Source organism: Bacillus rossius, chromosome 18, assembly GCF_032445375.1.
Source record: "Bacillus rossius redtenbacheri isolate Brsri chromosome 18, Brsri_v3, whole genome shotgun sequence".
In the NCBI taxonomy this organism is placed as follows: domain Eukaryota; kingdom Metazoa; phylum Arthropoda; class Insecta; order Phasmatodea; family Bacillidae; genus Bacillus; species Bacillus rossius.
The window spans coordinates 11,855,920-11,882,327 of NC_086345.1; the positions used below are offsets into that span (position 1 = coordinate 11,855,920).

Consider the following 26,408-nt stretch of genomic DNA (forward strand, 5'->3'; position numbering starts at 1 on the left):
AAATTCTAACAAACTCACTCATAATCTGATACAATTCTATTCGAAATGCAGCATATAATGTTTAATGATGTTTCATTGGACCTTCCATCTACCAATAGCGTGTAAAGATGTGTGGAATGAACAATAGGCCGTTCCGGGCAAAGACATACAATATGGAAAAGGAACTCAGCGTTCTTTTTTTTTTTTTTTTAATAAAACAAAATAGGCACCGGAACACGTGGGAGTTTGGTCTGAGAACGGCCATTCATTTCCAAGGCGCACCTTTTTCTACAGCGCGCCGCGCCCAAATGTGACTTCCTTGGTAATTATTCTCACCGGGTGGGATTTTTTTTTTTTTGTTTTCTCTACGGTCCGGGTCAAGTTGCTTCCAGTCGTTTCCCTTTTTTTTATTATTTCATCTCGTCGACGACTCTTCTTCGGGGTCGCCCCGGCCACGCGGCCACCTGGTCAGGGGGCGTATCTGCGTCGGCGAGGCGGGGTTGTTAAGTGCGACGCTCGCCGGTGCTTCCAGCGCGTTGTCGCCTCTAAGGCCCGTCCTGAAATGATGACACGTGAACGGAGACGGAGTGGGGTGTCCGATTCTAGATGAGGGAGGGGGGGGGGAGGTGAAGCCAAAAAGTGAAGAGGGATTTCAGTGAACAACACGTACCAATATTGCGACCGTTTGTTTTTTTAAAAAATGTATTGGCTCTAACTGTATTGGAGGTTAAAATGTAAGGGGAAAAAAGGCAACTCATATCATTACATAGGTATGTGTTATGAAGATTTTTTCCTACTTCTAAAATATATATAAACATACTAGCTGCAGTACCCGGCTTTGCCCGGGCTGAACACCGGGTGATATATTGTCCACGAGTTACAGCAAAATGGATAGCGATATGTCCAGTGTGGTGGACATTAAGAAATGACACATAATTACTATTTGTGTATCTGTGACCTATGGTTTTCTGTTTACCCATGGCGATCGGTTGAAAGGTTTAGAAGTTGATGCGCTACAGCGCCATCTAGCGGCGAGTTACAAAAAAATGGTTAGCATATAAACCTTCTCCATGATAAAAACACTTCGATGTGCCAACTTTCATGGCGATCGGTCAAACGGTGTAAGAGTTTATCGACGTCATGCATGCCAACATCCAATTATATATATTCTTATATTTCGAAATTTTAGGGCTTTCACTTTTGCGGAAAGTGGATGTTCAGGACCTCGAATGGTTTGGAACACTCCATCTCGAAAGAATAGATATTTTAAATTCCTGAAATTGTCGAAATTTTGGTGCTTTGTTCCCAGAGGGGGGCGGGGGGTTCGAGGACCCTGAATGGCTCGAAAACACTTAAACTCGAAAGAGATAGATTTTTAAAAATTTTTAAACTTTCGAAATTTTGGGGCTTTAAGCACCTGGGGGGGGGGGGGGTTATGTTGAGGACCCCGAATGGCTCGGAAACACTCCAAATCGAAAGAGATATAAAGGAATTTAAGAATGTAGGCATTTACTGTATACTCCTATCTACCATAATAAAAATATTGACAAATAGAAAGCTTATTACCTACCTATGAATAATTATCTAAATAAATTAATAAATAACTGTATGTTTAAGAATTTACGTACATACATAATATTAAACTTCAAACTATACACACCAAAAAAACTAAGGATGTTTGTGAAACTATTTTTTATTTGTCATAATGTTTAAAACATTTGTAGGATTTGTTTATATGTAAAACTGTGGTGGCAATATTCCGCTTATCCAAAGAAGTATAGAAATTAATAGAGATATCACTCCCTGTACACACCACAAATCTTTGAATTAAGTAAAAACAAACATAGTCCAAAATGAAACAAAAAGTATAAATAACAACTAATTTGACAAAAAAATTTATACAACTGGAATGACAATGTTAACATCCGCCTGTAATTTAATGGAAGTAGGTAGGTAAGAATATATATATAAGACATTAAATGAAATTAAAACATACATAAATAAAATTATCTCACACTCAACCAAACATAATAATGTTTAATATGAAATAAAGGAAGATGGCAATTACACGTAGCTATTCTAATTAATAAAAAAATCAACTTTCCTGAAATAGTAAAATTCAAATTTTTCAACAATATATTGCATAATTGATAAATATTTCTGGTCTTTGGTCTCAGCAGCCCTAAGACTCTTGACGCTCAGCAGATAAATTATAAACACTAAACCAAACTCCTTGCAAATAAGTAGGTACTGTAAAAAAAATAACAATATTGACAAATAGAAAATATTAGTAGGCCCTACCAACCTATGAATAAATTTCGAAGAAATTTATAAGTTTAAGAATTAATGTACCTACATAATATTAAACTTGAAACTATCAACACAATAAAAACCTAAGAATGTTAGTGAAACTAATTTTTCTATTTGTCATAATATCTAAAATACGTATGTTTCCAAAATGAAACAAAGGATAAATAATGACCAATTTGACAAAAAAAAAATTGTACAACTCGAATGACATTGAAAACATACACGTGAAATTTAAAAGAATTATAAGTGCCCTAGGTAGGGAGAAAAAATATATATAAAAGAAATTAAATAAAAAAAATGGGTGCGTGTACTTAGGTACGCGCATGAGAAGTTATACTTCTTTGGCATCATTAAAAAATAGTTTTTAATTGCATGCAAACATATTGAGTGGAGTCCCTCCGCGCGGAAGAAGTGAAACTTCGTAATGTTGAAATGAAAATAGGAAGGGGTAGAAATTGATTTTTAGTGAAATCATATTGTATAAAATCAAACTAAAAAAATAAAGGAAATAAATTTGTAACGATTCATAGATTGATCTTCAGAGAGAGAGAGAGAGAGAGAGAGATAGAGAGAGAGAGAGAGACCTATTGAATGTCTATAAAACTAACTTTCTTATGAGAGCAGATTTTCATGAAATAAATCATGAATTCATTCAACGATAAAAGCTGTTTATTTAATCAAGCGGACGGGTTCGCCCCAAGGAGAAAATTGACGCGGCGAGACCTCGTGGACATAGAGAAATGACACACACTCACTATTTATGTGTCTATGAAACATGATTTTTTTCTGCAATTTAAAAAACGGTATTGAAAATTGAAACAAATATGGCGACACTACAAACTGTCAAGATCTTTATTTCTTTCTAACTCTCTACTTAGTTCCTTACAATAGCAAAACGTAACGTAATGGCTTGAAAGCTATTGTTTGGCAGACATAGAGGAATGACACTAACAGTTTGTATATCTATGACACACATTACATAAAATTAAGATATATTTTTTTAACACGTTTAAAATTTATTTTTTTAGACAAAAGATAGCCTATGTCCATCCCCAGGATATAAACTATCTCCTTGCCAAATTTCATTACGATCCGTTCAGCCGTTCAGCCGGGAAAAGGTAACAAACAAACAGACAAACAGACAGACAGACAGACAGAGTTACTTTCGCACTTATAATATTAGTAAGGATTAACCAGTAATATTTATTTTTAATATAATCTTCTTCCGAGCAGCTTAACTACGGGAGTACGAAAAAAAAAAAAATAAGCTAGAACAGCTGAAATGTATAAACAAGCGTTCACCATTTTGGTAAGTGAAAAATCAGAAGAAAAAAATGGGTTGTGGCTGTGTCATGGACATGGCCGTGTGTTGTACGTGAATACGTGTACGTAACAGGTAATATTTTGTATACAAAATATAAAATACGCTATTTTATGTATGTTATAATAATGTTTGAACACTAAAGTCGCGTATAGGGTGACATTAAACATTTTTTATTTTAACACCATATATATTCACTGTTTACACTAATTTTTTATATATTCAAATCGATAGATTTTGACGAAAGCTGACGATTGAAATCCAAACGAACGTCGTAGCTACTCCGTGTCAAAAGTTATACTAAATGGAAATCTCGAAACGCAGCAAAAATGACCTCAAAATGGCGGCGCTTTCCCTCTACACCGCGCGCGAAGCGTCACGGTGCTCAACTTGGCGTAACGGTATTCTTTGATCATTCAGCTATCCAGTGGTGTGATTAAATTTTCTATGGAGATGATAGATATGTAGCTGCAACACCAAACTCTATCCCTCGATTTTGTTGTCATTCGTTTTTTTTTTAAATTGCCTTCCACTATGGAAGCAATTTTAAAGACGACTTCAACGTTTGGCGGCTGAAGCTCCGTCTGTATTCTTTCCCAATTTGTGCGTCACCACGGCTGGGCGACTGAATTGTTGCCCCTTGGAAGGGCAGCCCTTCAGGATTTTTCTGACAGTAGTGTTTTTGAAAGGTTGTCTGAATTGTTTCCCCTTGGATGGGCAGCCCTTCAGGATTTTTCTGACAGTAGTGTTTTTGAAAGGTTGTCTGAATTGTTTCCCCTTGGATGGGCAGCCCTTCAGGATTTTTCTGACAGTAGTGTTTTTCAAAGGTTGTCTGAATTGTTGCCCCTTGGAAGGGCAGCCCTTCAGGATTTTTCTGACAGTAGTGTTTTTGAAAGGTTGTCTGAATTGTTTCCCCTTGGATGGGCAGCCCTTCAGGATTTTTCTGACAGTAGTGTTTTTGAAAGGTTGTCTGAATTGTTTCCCCTTGGATGGGCAGCCCTTCAGGATTTTTCTGACAGTAGTGTTTTTGAAAGGTTGTCTGAATTGTTTCCCCTTGGATGGGCAGCCCTTCAGGATTTTTCTGACAGTAGTGTTTTTGAAAGGTTGTCTGAATTGTTGCCCCTTGGAAGGGCAGCCCTTCAGGATTTTTCTGACAGTAGTGTTTTTGAAAGGTTGTCTGAATTGTTTCCCCTTGGATGGGCAGCCCTTCAGGATTTTTCTGACAGTAGTGTTTTTGAAAGGTTGTCTGAATTGTTTCCCCTTGGATGGGCAGCCCTTCAGGATTTTTCTGACAGTGGTTAGTTTGTAAAGTGACCTAACCTAACCTAACCTAACCTAACCTAACCTAAACTAACCACTGTCAGAACAATCCTGATGGGCTGCCCTTCCAAGGGGGCAAGTTTTCAGGATTATTTAAACGCTTAAAGAAAAATGTTTTCTGAAATTGGATGGGCTGCCCTTCCAGTCGCTGTACAAACAAACCATTGCCAGAAAAATCCTGAAGAGCTGCCCTTCCAAGGGGCAACAATTCAGCTCCCCCACCACGGCAGCGTGTGTGTTTATTCTTCTCGGAGGGGCGTGTGTCTGTCCCGGAGGTGGTTCTCAAGACGCGGGGACACCGACACAATACAAACAACAACAATAACAACAACCCACACGCCCCGCGCCAGGCCATTGTTGTCCGCGCGACGGAATTCATTACGAGCATCACATTAAAAAGTCTTTTTTTTTTTTTTGGAGACTAGTGCAGCGATGCACTGGCCGGCGCCCTAACAAAAAAAAAATTAATGGGCGTGGGTAGGGGGAAAGAGTCACCGTACACAAAATTAAAGCCCAATAAAACTTTACTGAAGGGTCCTGTTATGTGTACTAGCCGACCACACGCCTACCAGAAACAGTAAACAAGCAGGGAAGTTCAGGAAACGTGGTTTACGTACGTACGTTAGGAACACCAGACGATAATGTGTCCGACTTTTTAAACTTCTGTGATAGTGATGTGATCAAATATTTTACATTATAGCATCAATAACCTTTATTAATATGAGTAAAATTCATTTAAATTTTTCACCACATTTTTATCCTGCTTCGAAAAACAATGTCACAGTAATCTTAAAAATTTTTGTTTCCAAACATTTTAGCTACTATTTTTGAAAAATTATGCAATTAAAAAAAAGAGTGCGTGTAACTCAGTACATGTGATAGAAGTGAAACTTATTTGGCAATTCAAACCTCAATCCGTAAGTGAACTCTTTATATATTTTTGGCGTAGAAACCTTTCAAAACAATTTTCACGAAAACGTTGGATTAAAATTCGGCCTTAAAATTTTACTCCCATTGCACACAAAGAAGTTTCACTTCAAAAATCTGGTAAAACTATGGCTGGATAGTTTAGTTATGATTACATCTCCCTTATGATATTCTTCGATGTTAAGTTACTCTAGCAATTGTAATTTTCAAATTAGTAGTCTTTAAAACAATTTACTACTTTATCTTACATTACAATTAATTGTATTTACTTAAAAATCGTGTTTTAAATAATAAAATAATATTATTTTTTTGTTTTTACAGAAAGGTTTCTATATTAAAGAAAATACAGCACGAAGACATAGAGTAGTAGCTTCCACATACAAGATAGCTCTTATGAGTTTTATTATTTTCTGTAAAACATACAGTATTTTCGTAAAGTCTGTAAAAATTTTTTAATTAATACAAATGATATTTTACCAAATAAACCTTGTAGATTATCTACTATCGCATCCATGGTAGTTTGATAGACAGTAGAAGTTCTTGCTTTTTATTTATACTGCAAATTCTTCATTACTTACTTAATAAATGTAACATGATATGCGGAAGGTACAATGACAACCAACATAAATCAGCAATGGCGTATTTCCCACGTAAAATGTTAAATCAATAGTAAATTTTACTCGTAGTTCTGTCTGAAATGGTAAACCGGTCGAAACCGTTGGCCAAGTGTTTTAAGTGTCTGGCTGGTGTTGCAAATGTCCTGGGATCAATTTCAGATCTCAACACCAGCGAAAGCAGCGTAAAAACCATTGAAGAATCATCCCTCAAAGTCTGCTCCAGTCATGACAAAGTCATGTCGCGGCGGCGATATTTGCTGTCCGAACAACCAACTTTTGATAGGTAAGCGGTTAGTATTGATTTCCATAGCTGCATTAAAGTACTTTATGAAAATCGTGTGGCTTATATCGGTATAAATCTTCTTTACGTGAGTTACATATACCATAAAATAAAACTTAAAGGCAGTGTTTGGCTGTTTGGTCAGAAACTTTCTTCATCCGTTGACCCCAGAGTTCACATCGCACGTGAGTTGGGAGGTGAGAGAGAGAGGTCAAAAAAGTTCAAAGGCAAACACAAGACTCGACAGCGTGTGATAATGCATCACACGAGCCTTTTTAGTATTTTTATTATTTCATTGTAAATAGACGGGTCTCACAATAAATTTTAAAAAAATGTGGGAAATATTTACACTCGCTTTCTTTATCTCGTTGGTAGACGGGCCCATTACTGACTTTTCGGGTAGATGTTTATTTTCGTCTTTTTTTTTTTTTGTCGCTCCGAGCCAATAACATTATTTGATACGGACTGAGTAAACAAGTTGTCTGCTCGTAAGCCCTGCGCAAGCGCCCCATCAGTTCAAACATTTGGACGTTTCTGACAGCTCTTCCTCCCCACCACTGTTTCTACTACTTGAGCATCAAACATGGCGTTCTTAGGTGACGTTCCGAAATCATTTTACTCCCGCACAAATATCTCACCAACTGCAGTGGAATTGCTTTAGACATCGCCTCCAGAAATACTTTACAATATCATTAATTCATTACAACACAAATGATAAAAATTGCATATTAGGGTAAGCAAAAAAAATTTTTTCTTTACTCCCAAATGTGAAGAAAATTTTGTCTCCTATAATAATACAAAATTAAGTGTATAACATTACAATTCGGCCGACATCTTCCATACGCGTATTTTTAGAATTAGAATTAGAAATTCATTAATCGAATAGTAGAATATTTTGCTTCTTTATGGTTCAATAAAGTTACATAAACCACCAAGTTGAAACATTTTAATATTTTTAGTATGATCTTCATACGAAATTTTATTCTATTTTTTATTTTTGTATGAAGCAACATTTCTCACTGTAGTGGATCAAAAGCGTGTTTCTTTTTTTCTTCTCATCCTTTTACGCATTTTTATTAGTTGGCATCGCATTTTGACATCGTTTTGTTGTAACTTGTTTAGTTTAAAGTCACAGTTCTTTTGAGTTTTTAAGGTTTATTCATTGAAATAACACGTTTAACGATTTATAGTTCATAATTTTTTTTAAATTTATTAACCTTGATATGAGTTTGGCTTCCTCTTCGATATATATAGTTTTTGGAATAATTACAGGGCAGAGAATAAAAAAAGTATTTTTTACTATCGAGAAATTTTAGACGTTGCGATATCTGACAGCAAATACGACATTTAAAATTTTGACAGCGTTGTTGTCGTGATTGTGAATTCCTTTACGAACCCTCACAGGACCGTTGAAAATAATAACGGGCTTTGGTCTGAAGAGTGCGTTTAAGTAATATCTATCAAAATTTGTACTTGAATTAAATAACATATAATAATGGATCATCATACCATACTGTAGACTTAACCAAGCTTTTTTTTAAAAGTTCTGTCAGTAAACCAAGAATATTATTTTACATTTATGTTGAAAGTAAGTGAACTTAGTGTACGGAAAATTCACGAAGATCCTCGGATAATTTGTAACCAGTGGTCTTGGTAAATTGAAGGGGACATTTTTTTTAACAGTGTTGCTGCAACTGCTGCGTTTGGGCGAAGCGGGGTCTCTGCTGCTGGAAAATGTAAAAGTTGTACCGCAAATACTCAAGGAATCTTTTTTTCTCGTCTGCGCCCCCGAGGTTAAAAAATTGATTGTCTGTAAAGTCAGTTTACGGACGATAGTTTAACGTGACAACGTCATAACAAAACATTGATGTAATGAAATCTACAATTTAATTGATAAATTTACTTTTATTTGCACTCATTAATTCAAATATGTTTATTACTTTAACGAACAGATTATTTTAACTATAACTTATATCTACATGTTTGCTATTTAACTTCTTCCAATCTGTGTTATTCTGTTAAGGATAGGACGATGATAGGAATAGTAGGAAACGAATGGGAGTGTTTTAAGTTTAATGTGCCTAGAAAAAGTCAAATCGATGGTTGTTCCAATCGAGATGAAGAGAGATAGATGCGGCGCAAGCGTACAATGAGCGTAACGGGACAATGTGCGTAACAAAACAATGAGTCATCCTTTTTCGTGCGTACAGCCGGCGTTCATCGATTTATTAGACGTTGTCACATCAAAAATCAACATAAAATTACGTGTCAGAATTTTGTATTGCAAATGTATTTGCAACACAAGAACGCATGAATTTGCTCGTTACAGAGGTTAGATGTCGCACATCTATGGCGAGTGCTGAGAGGCTAGCCAACGTGTATTTGTTTTTACGATGTATCTTGTTTTGTTTCTCTGCAGAAAGGGCGGGACATTTTGAAAGCAAATTTGACCCCGTGCCAAGCATTCGTGTAACAGTTAAGTTTAGCAGCCTCAATCATCCTCGTACAGCAACTATCGTGCCATCGCAACGCCACGCAGTATAACAGTGAATTAGGCAGATAGCATCGCAGTTCATTCTTTTTTTTTCTTCCCTACTTTTCGGCTGTAGAATTAATGCAAGAAATGTGGGTCGAGCCATTTTGCAAGTCAAGGCGACGCCTGGGTGGTTATGCAGCCGTGCGCGCACCGCTGACTCGCAAATTACATATGATCGTTGTCTGTAGACGTGAGAGGATGACTTTTTTTTTTTTTTTTCCCACGTGATGATATGGTACCAGCGAGTGATAAAGTGCTCTGCTGGGCTATTTCCGGGTGTTTAAATGTTTTTTTCCTCTGGCGGTAAGGCTGCATATAATCCGCCCTTCGAATCCGGAATACCCTTTAATGTTTTCATATCGCTTGCGAAAGATACACACACATTGCTCTGCTTGCCGTGACTCAAAATAACACCGCTAACCTCACTACGTGGCAAATCCCTTGCATTATTTCATTCATCATGTCCAGCTATTGGTTTCAGAAGAACATACTTTTAGTTCAATTTTACCATTCGTTACATTCCTCTAATGCCACGTCTAAAAATGTGACAATTTTCTTCTTGTATTAGGTAAAACAATAACTGGCTGCTTAAAACATACAGATATTGAAAACCAATTGTATCAAAGTATGTCATCCACTTAAAACATCAAATTAAAAAAAATATTGTGTTAATTTTAAAATTCCCGCAATAATTTCACTTTAAAAAAATTAAAATTTCAAGTTATAAAAAGTTCTTAAAAAAAGTATGTTTGTTTTCGATTTGGGAATCACTTAACCGAAATCTGGTTTTGTTGGTGAGAAAGTAATGTGCAAGTGAGCATGGCCACGTTTTATTTTCAGTCTACATAAAAAAAACTATGATTTCATTTTTTTTTTCTTTCAATGTGAATGTGAGTGTGTGTGTGTGTGTACTATTTTGTGTGGTTGGGTTCCCTTTTCAATTTTAACGTTTAAAAAAAAAATGAAATGTTACAAATAAAACATTTCTGTTTTCTCTTGTACATTATTTCATTCCCGACTATTAAGAATTGAGATTCGATGTATGAAATATCGGAACGGAGAGTAGAATCAGCGGCAGAGTGTAATGGCGGAAAATACGGGAGCTCCCGAAGGAAACCCCACCGGAACCCTAACTCCACCGCTCTTCCAACTCGCGAGAAACGAACTCCGGGAATCGAAACCCGAATCGATTCCAAATCCAGCCGACTCTCGACTCGACATCGAGCGAGATCGATTGCTCGACCGCCTTTTGAGAAAATCGCTTTAGACGGCCATGCTTTGCGGACCGTGACGACATAACTTTAAAACTCATTAATTATATTATTTAAAATAACCGTTTGACTATTTTATTTGCATACAAACGCACGTGCAAGTGTTCACAACATCTGAAATTGTCAGTTCTGACAGAAGATCCTGAACCGAAGTTAGTCTCTTGCGTATAGTATGAGAAACTGGATATAAGTCAATGTTATCTAATAATAATTGACTTCAAATTAACTAATATCCCGCTTTTTCTCACTAGAAGAGTAAAATAATTATTTTTTTATATAAAGATGTTAAACGCTAATTCCTTATTGATGTGTTACAATATCTTTTTGACAACAATCACTTTATGATGGCATTTTTACTGGAGACCTAAGATGCACATAAATTTCTGCCATTCCCGATTACACCCGAACAATATCACCTTCGGCCAACTTCGGGATTTGTTTTATTTTTGCGCAGGAAAAATGAATTCAAATATTAAAAGTGGTCGGTTAGGTTAGCTACATTAAAACACTTTAAAACACTATGGACGGTTAGTTAGGTTAGTATAGCCACATTTAAATAAACAGAGAAATATAAATATATATAAATAAACCCGGAGTTGGCCGAAGGTGAATTGTTCGGGTGTAATCGGGAATGGCAGAACTTTATGTGCATCTTAGGCTTCCCCATTTTTTTACGAGTATTCGCAGCGCGTTCCTTTTGAGCTACTACACAAACCTCTAACATTGCCCTTCTAACGAAGCTACGGGTTTTGTTTCGCCAACTGATGATCCAGAGCGACTTCAACTTTATAACAGACACCCGTGGCAAAGACTACTACCTCCATGTGTATGTCAACACAAAAATAATATCGTGTATACTTTCTTGCCAGTACTAGCCAGTATTTTGTTTCCATATGCATAATAAGTAGGGCCATGCATATTTCGCGAAAAGAAACCAAGGCTAGCTGAAAGTTAAAACACTGTAGCATCGTCTGTATTCCGTGATTGGGTGAGTTTCTTCCAGGTACATATCGATTGTTACAACACCAATCACAGTAATTCAGTGCGGAAGCAAACGCGTCCTGAGAGGCTCGATCAAATAATGCGACGACCGGCAATCACAAGGAAGAAACTGTTGGTGCGGATATATCTTGTTGCAGTCTAATAGGCGTTCAGATTTATTCGCGAAAAATGCCTGCCCCTAATAATCAGTTGTCAGGAGACAGAGATCTCAAGTCTTAATATTCTCACTTAAACAATGAAACTATTTTTTATATAAATTTATGAACGCTATTTGATGACAATAATTCTTAGATTCAATTTTTTTAGGAGTATGGTTTTTATTTCGATGACATGTTTTATATGAACTGGCAAAAATAATCTGACATTAAAAACTTATTGTAAGAAATTTATTGTTCTCTGAATGGTTCATGCAGTCGAGAAGATCGATTCAAGACATAGTTTTGAACACACACAATTGCTGATTGCCGTTAATGTCATAAGAAACATTTTTTTGGTCGTTGTGTTTTCAGGTGTTTTTTTGTCTATATTTACTGGTATTCTTTCTACTGTCTCTTCGTTGTTAGCCCATACTGTCCGTTTGTGTTTCATTAATTGTTTGACTAATTTCCATCCAATGAATTTTCTGCGCTGTAATTTTTTTTTATCGACTGATTTTGGCTCGTTTTCTGTGTGTTTGCATATTAATCTCTCTTGTATATTGTTTAGGTTTCTTGTGACATATTTAGCAATTGCGTGTATCCGGGACTACATTCATGTGTGTCTGTATAGGAAAAATAAATTCTGTTCTTTAACAAAAGATTCAAATGGTAACCAGTTACCAAAAAAATAGTTTGTAATACTACAATAAATATTTTGTAACTTTGTAGAATCATGGCTAGGGTGATTTTTTGCATATATGAAATACGTTTTCCGAGACAACACTTAGTTTTTCGCACGAAAATTGGCGCGTAATATTATATTGGTGAAAGATAATCGAATATTCAATAGTTGGACTTTTTTTTTTATTGCTGTGCTTATTAATGTGCGCAGTTCATCCGCTAAAGCTATTCAGGGAACAGTTGAAAATAACTTAAAAATAATAATTTATTCACCCCTTTTTTATACTTTGTTAACAATATTCACTTAATTAACCAGGAAATTTACCACTCACGGAAGCAAACTTGTATGCGAGTGCATCTAGTCACTTCAAATTACATACGGTATTTCGACAAATGTAAACTTTTATAAATGTATAATAACTGATAAATAAATATATAAAATATAACCTAAGAAACCTTACATTAAATTGATAAATATGAAAGTTAAAAAGAGTAATTTATTAAAATTCAATAAAATGTTGTTTTTTTTTTATTGTAGGTACTGGGACAACGCACAGCGTAAATTCCCGAGTGTTTTACTGCGAACAACATTTTTTTTAATGAACAGCTTTACAAATATCTGTAATTTTACAATACAGAAAAAACAGATGAAAGTTAAAAAGGCCGATTTAATAAAAGTCAATATATTTTTTATTTTATTTGAGATACTGGGACAATGCAGAGCGCAAATTCCCGAGTTTGTTACCGCGAACAATATTTTTTTTGTATATGTACAACTTTACAAACATATCTGTAATTTTACAGTACAGAAAAAACAGACGAAAGTTAAAAAGAGCGATTTATTTAAATTCAATATAATGTTTTTTTTTATTGTAGGTACTGGGACAACGCAGAACGTAAATTCCCGAGTGTGTTACTGCGAACGAGATTTTTTTTTTTTTTTTTTTTTTTGGTAAATGTACATCTTTACAAATACATCTGTAATTTTACAGTACGGAATAAAAAAAAAAAGAATACAGTGTCATTGGTGGTACGGTTCGGTGGCGACTAGCAGCGCCGTGCTGCGGTTGATCCTGGAAGCTCACAATTTTCCAGAGATTTTCCCCCCTCCTCTGCGCGCTAACACCCGTGGAATCCCCTTCGCAGATGCTCACGCACGCACGCACGTACGCCAGAACACACACACACACGTGTGCCACACGTGCGGGAAAGAAGATCCTCTTCTCCCCCTCCTTCAACAAACCGTCTTTCACTCTCTCTCCCACCCTCCCTCTCTCTTCCACGTTCTTTATTTTCCCGCGCAGCTGCGGAAGAGAAGAGCCAGTTCGCCGGCAGACTCGGCCGCAGGTAGCCGCGGCGCGCATTTTCTCGTGACGGCCTGAAGAGGGTAGAGGAGGGGGGAGGATAGATAATACACGCACGAGGCATGGACGAACACCTCGGATTCTCCTGAACAGCCAGAACAGCTGTCCGCGCCGGTTCGAGTGTGTGTGCGAGTGCGTGGTGTTCCACTCCCGGGTGTCGGTTCCCGCCAATTTTTTATTTTTTTTTTCAAGAGAAGGCGCGTCGGACGCCGAGCCTGGGATAAAAAAAATCGCAGTAAGATACAAAAAAAATCCTTTGAGAACCAGTTTGCAGTTGCAATTTGCATGTATATAGATATATATATATATTTTTAATTGATTTTTTTCATTCAAGCATAATTTTAAAAAAGTATATGGTAAATATGTAGTTGGGCGGTATTTGCGAGAAAAAAAAATGTTAAAAATCCGAAAATACTTTTATTCTATGCTCTTTAACTTCCTCTTTTTATTAAAAGCGGCGGAGGTAAGAAATTCCAAATACTTAAGGGGATAACGAATTTTTAAATTTCATCACAATACCAATGCATTCATGTGGCTTTCACCATTGTTTGTTGTTTACGAGTATCTATTTTTTTTATTGGATAATGATGTCACGTGATTGTTCGTGATAGGCCAGAATTCAAATGAACCAATACGTGATCATTTAGTTCATTTATTGTTTAAAAAAAAAGGTGTTTAATTACCGCCTCCAAGTTAGGTGAGTTTTTAACGTTTCTAATTTTAAAGTCTTATTTGTTATTTGAATATTGTTGCGCAAGTAATAAGTAAAAAAAAATTACGTGAGTTCCTACTGTCCATCCTTTGTCCCGGTTGGTTAGGTCAGGTCAGTTACATTGTTAATAATTTAAAACTAAAGAATAATTAAAATAAATTCACATTATTTTTAATATCACCTTAGTTTGAAAGTATTTATAATGTAACTGACCTGACATAATCGACCATTTTAGTTTACTGTTCATCCTCTGTCCCGGTTTGTTTGGTCAGGTCAGTTACATTATAAATATTTTAAAACTAAACAGCCATTAAAATAATTTCACATTATTTTTAATTTCGACTTAGTTTGAAAGTATAAATAACGTAACTGGCCTGACCTAATCAACCACTTTATTAATTACGCAATCAGGAACACACGGCAAAATAACAAAAATGTCTCCGGTCGAATGGTTGCACAGGTCTTGTATTGCAAAATTAAAAAATTCGATATCTCCTAAAGTATTTGGAATTTCTTATCTCCGCCGATTGTTTTGAAAAGAGGAAGTGAAAGAGCATAGAATAAAAGTATTTTCGGATTTTTAGCATTTTTTTTTTCCGCAAATACCGCCCAACTACATATTTACCAAAAAAGATATTTAAATTGAATGGATGATTTGATAGACAAAAATTCTAATTTAATTTTGTTTAATTGTGTAGCGCAGTTAGTACCGGAAAGATATTCAGGGAACAGTTTGCATGTGATGGGACAGCAAAAAAAAAAAGCATGAATTCCCGGGAAAGAATCCGAACAGAAGTTTCGCTGCGAGCACTATTTTGAAGTGACGAAGTTGTTTTCATTTAAATGTACCAAATTTATATAAAATGTTTATGTTCCATTTGCAAAAAAAAATATATATATAATAATTTACAGTATGTCAAATATACGCGTTATCAACAGGATAAGCGCCAGATTGCATACCACTGTAAGGTCGAAGAATGACAAATGTTTTTTGTTACTACGTGGGTAGTTTCACAAACCTCCAATCTATTATTACCCAACCTGAAGACATCCGGACAGATGATGACATGTTGCTGACGTTAGTTAATTTAAAAAAAGGAAATGGTTTGACTGGTGTGCGCGCGTCTCAGCCTGAAACCAGAAAATACATAATGCAAATGTTGGCGGGTCCGTACACACTACAGTTTTCGTAATAACCGAACCGGAGACCATTGTTCTTTTGGACAATTATCGACGTTTGTTGTTCACTTTTCCTCACAGACCATGGTTCGATACCTTTAGTGTAAATTACTCTTAAAGAAAAATACGTTCGTTTTATAAACATGTAATGGAAATTTTTATCCTTGACATTTATTGGCAATTAACACGTGGATTTAATTTTTTCTTTCTTCAAAATAAATATATTCGTCGGGAATATCTTAACTATTCATAATTTATAAAATCGTTACGGATAGTATCCCTTATATCCTGCCAGACATAAAAAAAGATAAAACTACATTTTGTAAAATATATATAAAATTCTTTAGCTAACGCAGGTATTTGCAGTGTACCCTGAACGCCAGATAATAATGAGGATGTTGCAAGGTAGTTAAAACCGGTATATTAAAATACAAGTGATGCGCTTCACGTTTGAATGCAACTTTTACAACCGTATGCACACATGCACACAGACATAATATTTATACACCATAACCCTTCGAAATCTAAGAAATTTTTTAGCACCACAATTAATTTCATACACTTGTACAAAATTAAGTAGTTGTCTGTTGTCCATCGGCTGGTGTGCCATTTTTTACCTTACGGCCGGATAGCATGTGATTCGATCATCTGAGTTGTTTAATGTTTGTTTTTATTTTTGTCCTTTAGGTCGTGTCAGGGGCGCAACAACTAAATTTCCAAAGGGGTGGAATATACCTTTTTATTTGTATTTCAAGGTGGAAAATGGTGCTATTTAAGCAGTTTTATCATCTAAAAATTGATTACACAGCACTTTCTTTGCCCCCGTTTGCCCCCACTTCTAGGTTCAGAGGGGGGGGGGGGGGCAAAATACCCTTGCCCCCCCCTGTTGTTGCGCCCCTGGGTCGTGTCAAACAAAGCTACCTATGGTCCAATTTGAAGGCAGTTAAGGCGTATGATGACATGCATTCTAGCCTCTCTGGAGAATATAATGCGAAAATTTCAGCTGCCTTGATATCATAAATTAGGGCCATTTATTTTTTAAGAAAATGTTCTGAGCTAGCTCTGTGTTCAATTATTGTAGCGCCGTCTGTGTTCCGTAATCGACTGAGATTATCTCAGCTACCTGTCTACTGTAGTAACAGGATTCACAGCCATTCTGTGCGAGCGGCTAACACATGTTTGACGTGGACAAATAGTAAACAGAAAAAAAAATACATTTGCTACAATTTTACAAGAAATTCCTTTGGAAAACCATTGCTAAGAAATAGTTTATAATACCACAATAATTATGTTGTATATGTTGTACAAAACTTTGCTATAGATATTTTTACACATATTAAATAATTTTTTGGAGATATCACTGAGTAGGCATATCTTACGAGAATCATTGCATAATTTTATATTTTCATTGATGTTTAATTTTTTTTTTCATTACGCTCGTTAATGTGCGCAATTAATACTGGAAAGCTGTTCTAAGAAATTTTTACGAATAACTTTTACTGTTGAAGGTACCTGGGATAAAAACACTATTTTGTAGTTAGTTGTAAAGTTCTCATGTAAATGCACAAATATCTGTAATATTACATGAATATTTATGTTCAATTTAAAAAAAAAAAATTGGTTGTATGTACCGTCGGTTTACGGACGATAGTTTAACGTGACACGTCATAACAAAACATTGATGAAATGATTGCATTCTTTTATGAATAAAATTTGAATAATTTTTATTGTATTATCACTATTTTGTATGGATACAAGGAAGGAGTGAAATGAAATCTACAATTTAATTGATAAATTTACTTTTATTTGCACTCATTAATTCAAATCTGTTTATTACTTCAACGAAGAGATTATTTTAACTATAACTTTTTTATACATGTTTGCTATTTAATTTCTTCCGATCTGTGTTATTCTGTTAAGGATAGGACGATGATAGAAAAGTAGGAAACGAATGGGAGTGTTTCAAGTTTAATGTGCCTCGAAAAAGTCAAATCGATGGTTGTTCCAATCGAGTGGAAGAGAGATAGATTCGGCGCAAGCGTACAATGAGCGTAACGGGATCATGTGCGTAACGGGACATTTTTTCGTGCGTGCAGCCAGCGTTCATCGATTTATTAGACGTTGTCACGTCAAAAAAAAATAACAGCGTTAGGTCTAACTAGCGTTCAGTTTGTTTTATTTTTTAAAGGAAAATGTACCCGCACCTTGGCAGTACCATGCGACATTTGCTACATGAAGAAACTGTTTGGTCGACAGGCGATGAAGAGCTTCAAGACTCTGGTGTTCCTCGCTGTGGCGACTGTCGCCTGCGGTCACTACCACCAGCCAGAACAACAACAACAACAACAACAACAACAACAACAACAACAACAACAACAACAACAGCGCTACCACGGCCATCACCACAGAGGCTTCCGCTACCGCGTCGTGACGTCTTCTTCTTCTTCGGCGGCGGCGGCGGCGGGGGAGTCTTCAGCGGCGGCGGTTGCGGCATCTTCAGCGTCTTCCTCGGAGGCGTCAAGCGACGCCAGGGCGGTGGTGTACATCAGCAAGATGAAGCCCGGGTGAGTCGAGCTAGAACACGCAACAATCCACTCGTCAAGTGGAGAGCCTCATCCATATTACAGGTCAACATTTTACATTGACAGCAATTACTAGAGACCTTCAAAATTCGCGGTTTCGATGGCCTTCAGGATAGACTGCACGATGCCCCTGTACACTCGGGCAAACATCTAACGCAAGTTCATTGGCTGCCGACTTGTAAGGCGTCTCAGCTGGTTTGTCTGTGATTCGATCCTTCTTTGGTTGAGGGTTTATAACTGGTGGAGATTCGTCCAGATGAACAGTAAGCCAATAGCAAAATTATCTAAGAGGTATATGTGTTTGAATTCTAGCCTATCACCGAATGAATCCGCGAAATTTGCAGGTCTCTAGCAATTACAGATAAACTTGTAGACTTTTTCAATTGTTCAACTTTCACGAAATTAAAAATTTATATACAGCGCATACTTTTTTTGTGCATAATTAGCTGCCAAAGTTACATTTTTTAAACGTTTTTGGGTTGTACAAATAAGGAGAATTTAATTTAATGCAGAACTGAAACTTTTTTTTTTTTAGGTTTTAACTGCAATGCCACTGGCTACTTCGTGAAATGGTTTGAAGATCTTTTCAGAAAATATTAATTCATTTTTACCCGGAATTTCAAAAATTCTCAAATTTGTTACGATTTTGACAGCCAAAAAAACATGAAATGAGTTTTTGTGGTAGAAATGCAAACCATATCATGAAGTAGCCAGTGGCACTGCAGTTAGACCTAAAAAGTTTCAATTTTTCAATACATTAAATTCTTCTTATTTGTAGAACCCAAAAAAAAAACTTTGGCAGCTTATTACGCAAAAAGTATGCGCTGTATCCTATATTTTTCATTTCGTGAAAATTAAACAATTGAAAAAGTCTAAAAGTTGATCAGTGATTAATATAAATATAAAATCATGTCCTGAAATGGGAGGCACCCCTTAAAATAATGATTGTCGTGAGAGATTTCTGTCCTTGGTTAGGTCTCTCTCTCTTTCTCACTTTTTTTCTCTCTCTCTCTTTCTCCTCTTTACGAAACCTTTCTTTTGTTTGCCTCTTTTTTGGGAAACTATTTTCCTTTTCTTGTACAGAACCGATTTGAAGCTGGCGGAAAAAAAAAGAAAGTTTCTGAAACGATATCCCTCTAAAATATACGATCAGGTTGACTGCTACCTGGAGAATTTTTTTTCTACCCAAGCTCTTCGAGATTATTCTCCCTTCGTCTAGATATGACATGAAGTGTTCTCCTGAGAGGTCCACCCAGTCAAAGGGTGTTTTTTTGTGTGTCAGTGAGACGGGACGATAAGGACCTCGCTCGCTGGTGCTTCTGGCGCGGTATCGCCTCTAAGCGCAAGGCTCTGAACTGGCGCGCTGTCTTCTCGTCAAGCACATACGGCAACTGTGAGATCCGAGTGGAAACCATAAAAATTATATTGCGGAGAAATAAAGATAAAGGTGTATTGCATTTTTTTTTACGTGACGTCTAATAAATCGATGAAAACCGGCTGCACGCACGAAAATGTGTCCCGTTACGCTTTGTCCCGTTACGCTCATTGTACGCTTGCGCCGCATCTATATCTCTTCCACTCGATTGGAACAACCATCGATTTGACTTTTTCGAGGCACATTAACCTTTAAACACTCCCATTCGTTTCCTACTTTATTCCTATCATCGTCCTATCCTTAACAGATTAACACAGATTGGAAGAAGTTAAATAGCAAACATGTATAAAAGTTATAGTAAAAATAATCTGTTCGTTAAAGTAATAAACGTATTTGAATTGATGAGTGCAAATAAAAGTAAATTTATCAATTAAATTGCAGATTTCATTTCACTCCTTCTTTGTATCCATACAATATAGTGATAATTCAATAAAAATTATTCAATTTTATTCATAAAAGTATGCAATCATGTCATCAATGTTTTGTTATGACGTTGTCACGTTAAACCATCGTCCGTAAACCGACTTTACAGACAACCGATTTTTTTTTAGTTTTTTTTTTAGTGTTTTCTAGAATCTTTAGCGGGAGTCTCATGCCTTGAAATTATTCTGTAAACACTATATTCAGCCGTTTTCACTCGCCTGAAAAAAAAAAAAAACGAAAAACGTAAACAGAATTGCTGTGCCGCCCTCAGCGCATTCTTGAATGCTTTTCGTAACCAGAAACCTCTCGGGTATTTTGAGCAGTTTTCAAACCGCGCCATTTATTATGAAGATTTGAGGACCAAAACTACCAAAAAGTTCCTTTTTTTTACCTCTTTCGTGTGAAATAATATGTGATATTCTACCAAACCTAGGAATAATTAGAATACATACCTCTGGGTGGCCAAAAAAATCCAAGTAAATGTTGATAAATAATTGGATCTCATCCTCCTGATGGATCAAAAAAATTATGTTTTTATATTATGGTCAGTTAATAATACAGTGATTGCTCCTGCTAATACATGTAATAAAAGTAGTATGAGAGCAGTAATTACTACTGATCAAGCGAATAAAGGAATTTGTTCGGGTTTTTCTTCGGGTAATTTTATATTAATGTGGCTTGGTATTCTCGATAACTTTTTATTTCCATAATTTAATCATGGCATGTAACATTTGAAAGGAACAGTGTGCCATCATCGTAGTAAACAACACAATACTCTTGTAGAGCCGCGATAATTTTCCGGTTTCATTTCGCCACAGATTAGAATCAACTTGCCTGTACACAACAAAGCCATTTTAAAATGCTGATTGGTCGATAAAAAAAAGTCAGATATTTAGTTGGTTCACACGTGATTACGCAACCACTTAAGTTTTGTTTGCAAGGGAATGTCAGCTCTGTAGTCCAATAATCAACGCGAAGCAGTTGCTTGCTACTTTGGTACCCAATGAGTAGAGACCCGAACCCTCCAGGATAGACTCCAATATCCTCTACACACTCGGGCAAATGCCAACTGTTCATTGGCTGCTGACTTCTGAGTCGTCTCTACTGGGTGGCCTGTGATTCGACACTTCAATGAGTGAGGGTCTCTAATTGGCTCTCAGTCCTCCAGATTAACAGTGAACCAATGACAGAAGCAGCACTAAGGTATAATTATTTGAATTTTAGCATAACACGAAATGAACCCGAGAATTTTCCGGGTCTCTACCAATGAGTCCACAAATAATCGTGTGTCTGCATTTTTGGTAATTATTCAGGGGTTACATACGTTCAAGAGCATTTCTGCACTTACTTAAAAAAAAATTAAAAAAAAAAACACTCGTGTTTCTGTCACCAGACACATACACAATCACTAGAGACAGGAAAAATTCACGGGTTCATTTTATGATATGCTAAAATTCAAATAATTATACCGTTGTGCTGCTTCTGCAATTGGTTCACTGTTAATATGTAGGACTCTTGGCCAATTAGAGACCATCAGTCAAAGAAGTATCCAATCAACAAGTTACCCACTTAAAACGCCTGAAAATTCCGCACCCAATGAACAAGGCGCAGTTTGCCCAAGTAGGCAGAGGATAGTGAAGTCTATCCTGAAGGCCACTGAACTCGCGAATTTTTCCAGTCTCTAACAATCACATTTACACACAAATTAAATCCTGCGTATTTCTTTGGCCGACTCATTCCCTGTAAAAGAATGTGTAGTTTATTCCGGTAGCCAGAAAAAAAAATGCCTCGAGTAGCTTACGAGAAAGGCCGCACAAAATATCCAAAGATGGAATGTCCGATCTGCCTACTAACTAACCGACCCGGCTAGTTTCCTTCCCTGTACTACGAGATTGTTATCTTTATTGGGAAGAGTCATTGTGTCGGGAAGGCGAAGGGGGGTGGAGGGTGGTTGTTGTTTCCTTGCGTACCCTTCGCTTCCCCCCTTCTTTTATTCCAACCCGGTTCCCCGAGCAAATCGTCACACGAGCAGGTAAACGGCTTCCCGCCAGGGCCCTGGAATGCGCGTGACGCGGCCCCGTGTATCGTCGCCGCCGGAGGTAGTTGGGAGGCCATCTTGTCGCAGTCGTGCCGGCCAGGGTCTCCACAGTTAGTACTTTCGTACTAGATCTAGTACTTTTATAACTTTATTAGTGGTTTAGTACAGATCTAGTACATTTTTCTTTAATATAATAATATTATTGTAACTCCAATATGTTTTATTATTAAGCGTTATTATTTTAAAAAAACTATGGAATGTACGTTTGTGTGGTGTGAAGTTTAAGTTAGAGCATTGCAATGTCATAATAACTTCCTAAATTGTTAAAAACCATAACAAATTATAATTTAGTACTTTTTTTCTAATCTAGTACTTTTTTCTCGCCTAAGTTGGTACGAAATATTTTTTCCTTGTGGAGACCCTGGTGCCGGCCTGGTTTCGGACGTTTTTTTACGGCCCCTCTGCACACGGACCACTACAGAGGAGCGCCACAGAGGCGAGTATTTTTTTTTTTAATTTTGTTCATCGACTTTATTGGTGGCGAAGTTAAGGCGATACGCCTTTCCTTACACATTGTCCTATTATTAGAGACCGGAAAAATTCGCGGGTTCAATGACCTTTAGGATAGACTCCAATATCCTCTGCACACTCGGGCAAATGCCAACTGTTCATTGGCTGCTGACTTGTGAGTCGTCACGACTGGGTGGCCTGTGATTCGACACTTCTATGAGTGAGGGTCTCTAATTGGCCCTCAGTCCTCCAGATTAACAGTGGACCAATGGCAGAAGCAGCACTGAGGTATAATTATTTGAATTTTAGCATAGCACGTAATGAACCCGCGAATTTTTCAGTTCTCTACCTATTATCTACAGCACTGCAATAAAATAATACTTTTGTAAGTTTGGGAAACTAGGATTAGGAACTAGGATTGAATTTGGGTTGGGGGGATGTCGCTATGCGCCCACTCAGCATTTTTTTTCACTCTGGTATATTTTTTTTCAACGTTATCAAAGTTAATGATGCGTAATAAATTACTCTTATGTGAATCGAACGATTTTTGTTTCAAAACACTTAACGCTAAAATGTGTTCAAACTTAATTAGAAAAATAATCATGTAAGCATATTAACAATTAAAAAAAAACTTCAAACGTAGTAACATTCGACACGCATGACCCAGGCAGAACATTTGGTGGTTAAAATTCCTTTCCGCCAGTCAGTCGAAAGTATGAACGTTAAACCAAGATTTTGACGGACGGGAATCATTCGGGCCACGTGATTGGCTGCAGGTCACGTGATAGACGGAGGTGAAGGATTGTGGCAAATTCCGGTTTGGGCGGAATTGTTTTGTCCGGTGTACTCGTCACACGTGTTGTGTTCGGTAGTCTCCAGCTCTGTCCATTTTGACGTGACAGCGTCTCATAAGACGATGAACGCCGGCTGCACGCACGAAAAAGTATGACTCATTGTCCCGTTACGCTTGGTCCCGTCACGCTCATTGTACGCTTGCGCCGCATCTATCTCTCTTCCACTCGTTTGGAACAACCATCGATTTGACTTTTTCGAGGCACATTAAACTTGAAACACTCTTATTCGTTTCCTACTTTTCCCATCATCGTCCTATCCTTAACAGAATAACGCTGATTGGAAGAAGTTAAATAGCAAACATGTATAAAAGTTATAGTTAAAATAATTTGTTCGTTAAAGTAATAAACATATTTGAATAAATGAGTGCAAATAAAAGTAAATTTATCAATTAAATTGTATATTTCATTTCACTCTTACTTTGTATCCATACAAAATAGTGATAATTCAATAAATATTATTAAATTTTTTTCATAAAAGTATGCAATTATTTCATCAATGTTTTGTCATGACGTTGTCACGTTAAACTGTCGTCCGTAAACCGACTTTACAGACAACCAATTTTTTTTTTTTTTTTACTCAAGACGTGTGCCTCAAACTCTGTCGTCTTCAGAGCAGTTGCGAGTCTCGTTAGACAGCTACATCCGGGCATCGAACCACTGTCTCGTGGAGGGCTTAATATCATTGCTCAATGAAGCGATCCCAAGCAGTCATCACGACTGTCTAACAGGGATACCATCATCGCCAGTAGCGGTCCCCAAGGGGCAGAGCACCCGAACTGGGCATCGAACCCCGAGGCCCGTGTAGGAGTCCCAGGTACCGCATTTAATAATTTTGGGATGAATAGATTTCCATGGGTTCCCGCGCGTGCGAGATGCAGAAACGATTGGTTTGAAAGCGGTAACTACTTCAAAGTTCAAGGTTGTTGTTCCGAAGCCGTTAGGGTAAAGGTAGCGAATAAGCAACAGCCTTATTGGGATAATACAACCGTAACATTAACTCACGGGCCGTTATCCAGATAGCGTCCAAACCGAATCCCAGTAAGGTAACAGATCAAACCGTTTTAATAAACGGCGCCCTGCTTGAGGCTATAAAGTGGTTCCAACGCATTGAAACGATTGTTTCTGAAAAAAAAAATCCTAGAGATAGCGGCACCGTCGCACGAATAATGGTGTTGTTATAATTTTCTCAAGTACCTTTCAAGTTACGATTATTTATTGTTAGAGTCAGGCGTTTTTCGCGAAAAGATCTGTACACTTATTAGACTGCAACAACGTACACCCGCACCTGTGGTTTCTTCCTTGTGATTGGCGGCCTTGTTTGACCGAGCCACTCAGGAGGACGCGTTTGATTCCGCACTGAATCACTGTGATTGGTGTTGTTACAATCGATGTGTACCTGGGAGAAACTCACCCAATCACGAATACACAAACGGTGCTAGAGTGTTTTAACTTTCATTTAGTCTCGGAATCTTTTCGCGAAATCTGCATGCCCCTATTTATTGTTATGAAAATTCAAAAGTACGAAATCTATTCCAGTATAGTTTCGCTACCATGAAGTTTCATTTGGCACGCCAATACGTTTGGTACGTCCCCACCGATGTTCACGAAGTTGAATAGGGGTCGTCCATTAATCACGTAAAGTTTTTTTAGTAAATTTTTAACCCCCCCTCCCCCCTAGTGATTTGTGGTGAGGTTTCAGACTACCCCCCCCCTCCCCCCAATAAATCACGTGTATTTTTTTGGTACAAAATATTTTTAAAAATTTCAGAATATTATCTTTAAATATAGGTATAATCTTATTTAATTCTGGAAAATTAAGCAGTGATAAAAATGTCCAGACACACATTAAGGATGCAGGTTTATTCTCACTGGCATAAAAATAATAAAGGAAAGGCTTATATGTGATTTACGCATGTATTCGGCGCCAAAATCACAGTCTTACTGGCGACTGGCAAGCCGAGCCGGGTGGTTCATGTTGCGGCGGGCGGGGATATTGTTGCCTGGCTACGGCGAGTCAAAGTCACGCGTCCCTTTTCGGTTTAGTAGAAATCGCGCGAAAAAATAAATACACGTGACATCTCTCTACACCCCCCCTCCCCCCTTGTGATATTTCGTGATTTTTCCCGACACCCCCCCCCCCCCCCTTTTCGAGCCTCACGTGATTAATGGACGATCCCATACATACGAGCTAATGACGCGAGTCCGCCATCTTGACGAACTCTAGGAAAAGGTGAAGTCTGCGCATGCGCGGAAGTTTGGGCACAAGAGAGGACACGGATGGGACACAGAAATCCGTTGCCTAAAAAAAAAAAAAAAAAAAAAAAAAAAGTTGGTTGTCTGTAAAGTCGGTTTCCGGACGATAGTTTAACGTGACAACGTCGTTACAAAACATTGATGAAATGATTGCATACTTTTATGAATAAAATTGAATCATTTTTTATTGAATTATCACTATTTTGTACGGATACAAAGAAGGAGCGAAATGAAATCTAGAATTTAATTCATAATTTACTTTTATTTGCACTCATTAATTCAAATATGTTTATTACTTTAACGAACATATTATTTCAACTATAACTTTCATACATGTTTGCTATTTAACTTCTTCCAATCTGTGTTATTCTGTTAAGGATAGGACGACGATAGGAAAAGTAGGAAACGAATGGGAGTGTTTCAATTTTAACGTGCCTCGAAAAAGTCAAATCGATGGTTGTTCCAATCGAGTGGAAGAGAGATAGATGTGGTGCAAGCGTACAATGAGCGTAACGGGACACAGCGCAACGGGACAATGTGGGTAACGGGACAATGTGCGTTACGGGACACATTTTCTTGCGTGCAGCGGGCGTTCATCGATTTATTAGACGTTGTCACGTCAAAAGGTACTGTCCGTGTCCTATCGTGCAGTGGGAATGCGGTTTAGAAACAGGTGT

General features: G+C 37.2%; 1 protein-coding gene across 3 annotated transcripts in view; it reads left to right on the forward strand.

The window, feature by feature from the left end:
- Positions 1-26,408, forward strand: part of LOC134541322 (epidermal growth factor-like protein 7) — a 186,803-nt gene that overhangs the window by 30,170 nt on the left and 130,225 nt on the right. Inside the window, exons 2-3 of one of the 3 annotated variants that reach the window (XM_063384727.1) lie at positions 6,634-6,757; positions 17,893-18,200. In XM_063384727.1, the coding sequence (XP_063240797.1) occupies positions 17,896-18,200 (305 nt within the window). In that variant the 5' untranslated portion in view covers positions 6,634-6,757; positions 17,893-17,895. Of the gene's footprint in view, positions 1-6,633; positions 6,758-13,697; positions 13,981-17,892; positions 18,201-26,408 lie in introns of those variants that run through there. The other 2 variants (XM_063384729.1, XM_063384726.1) reach the window with 2 other exon arrangements.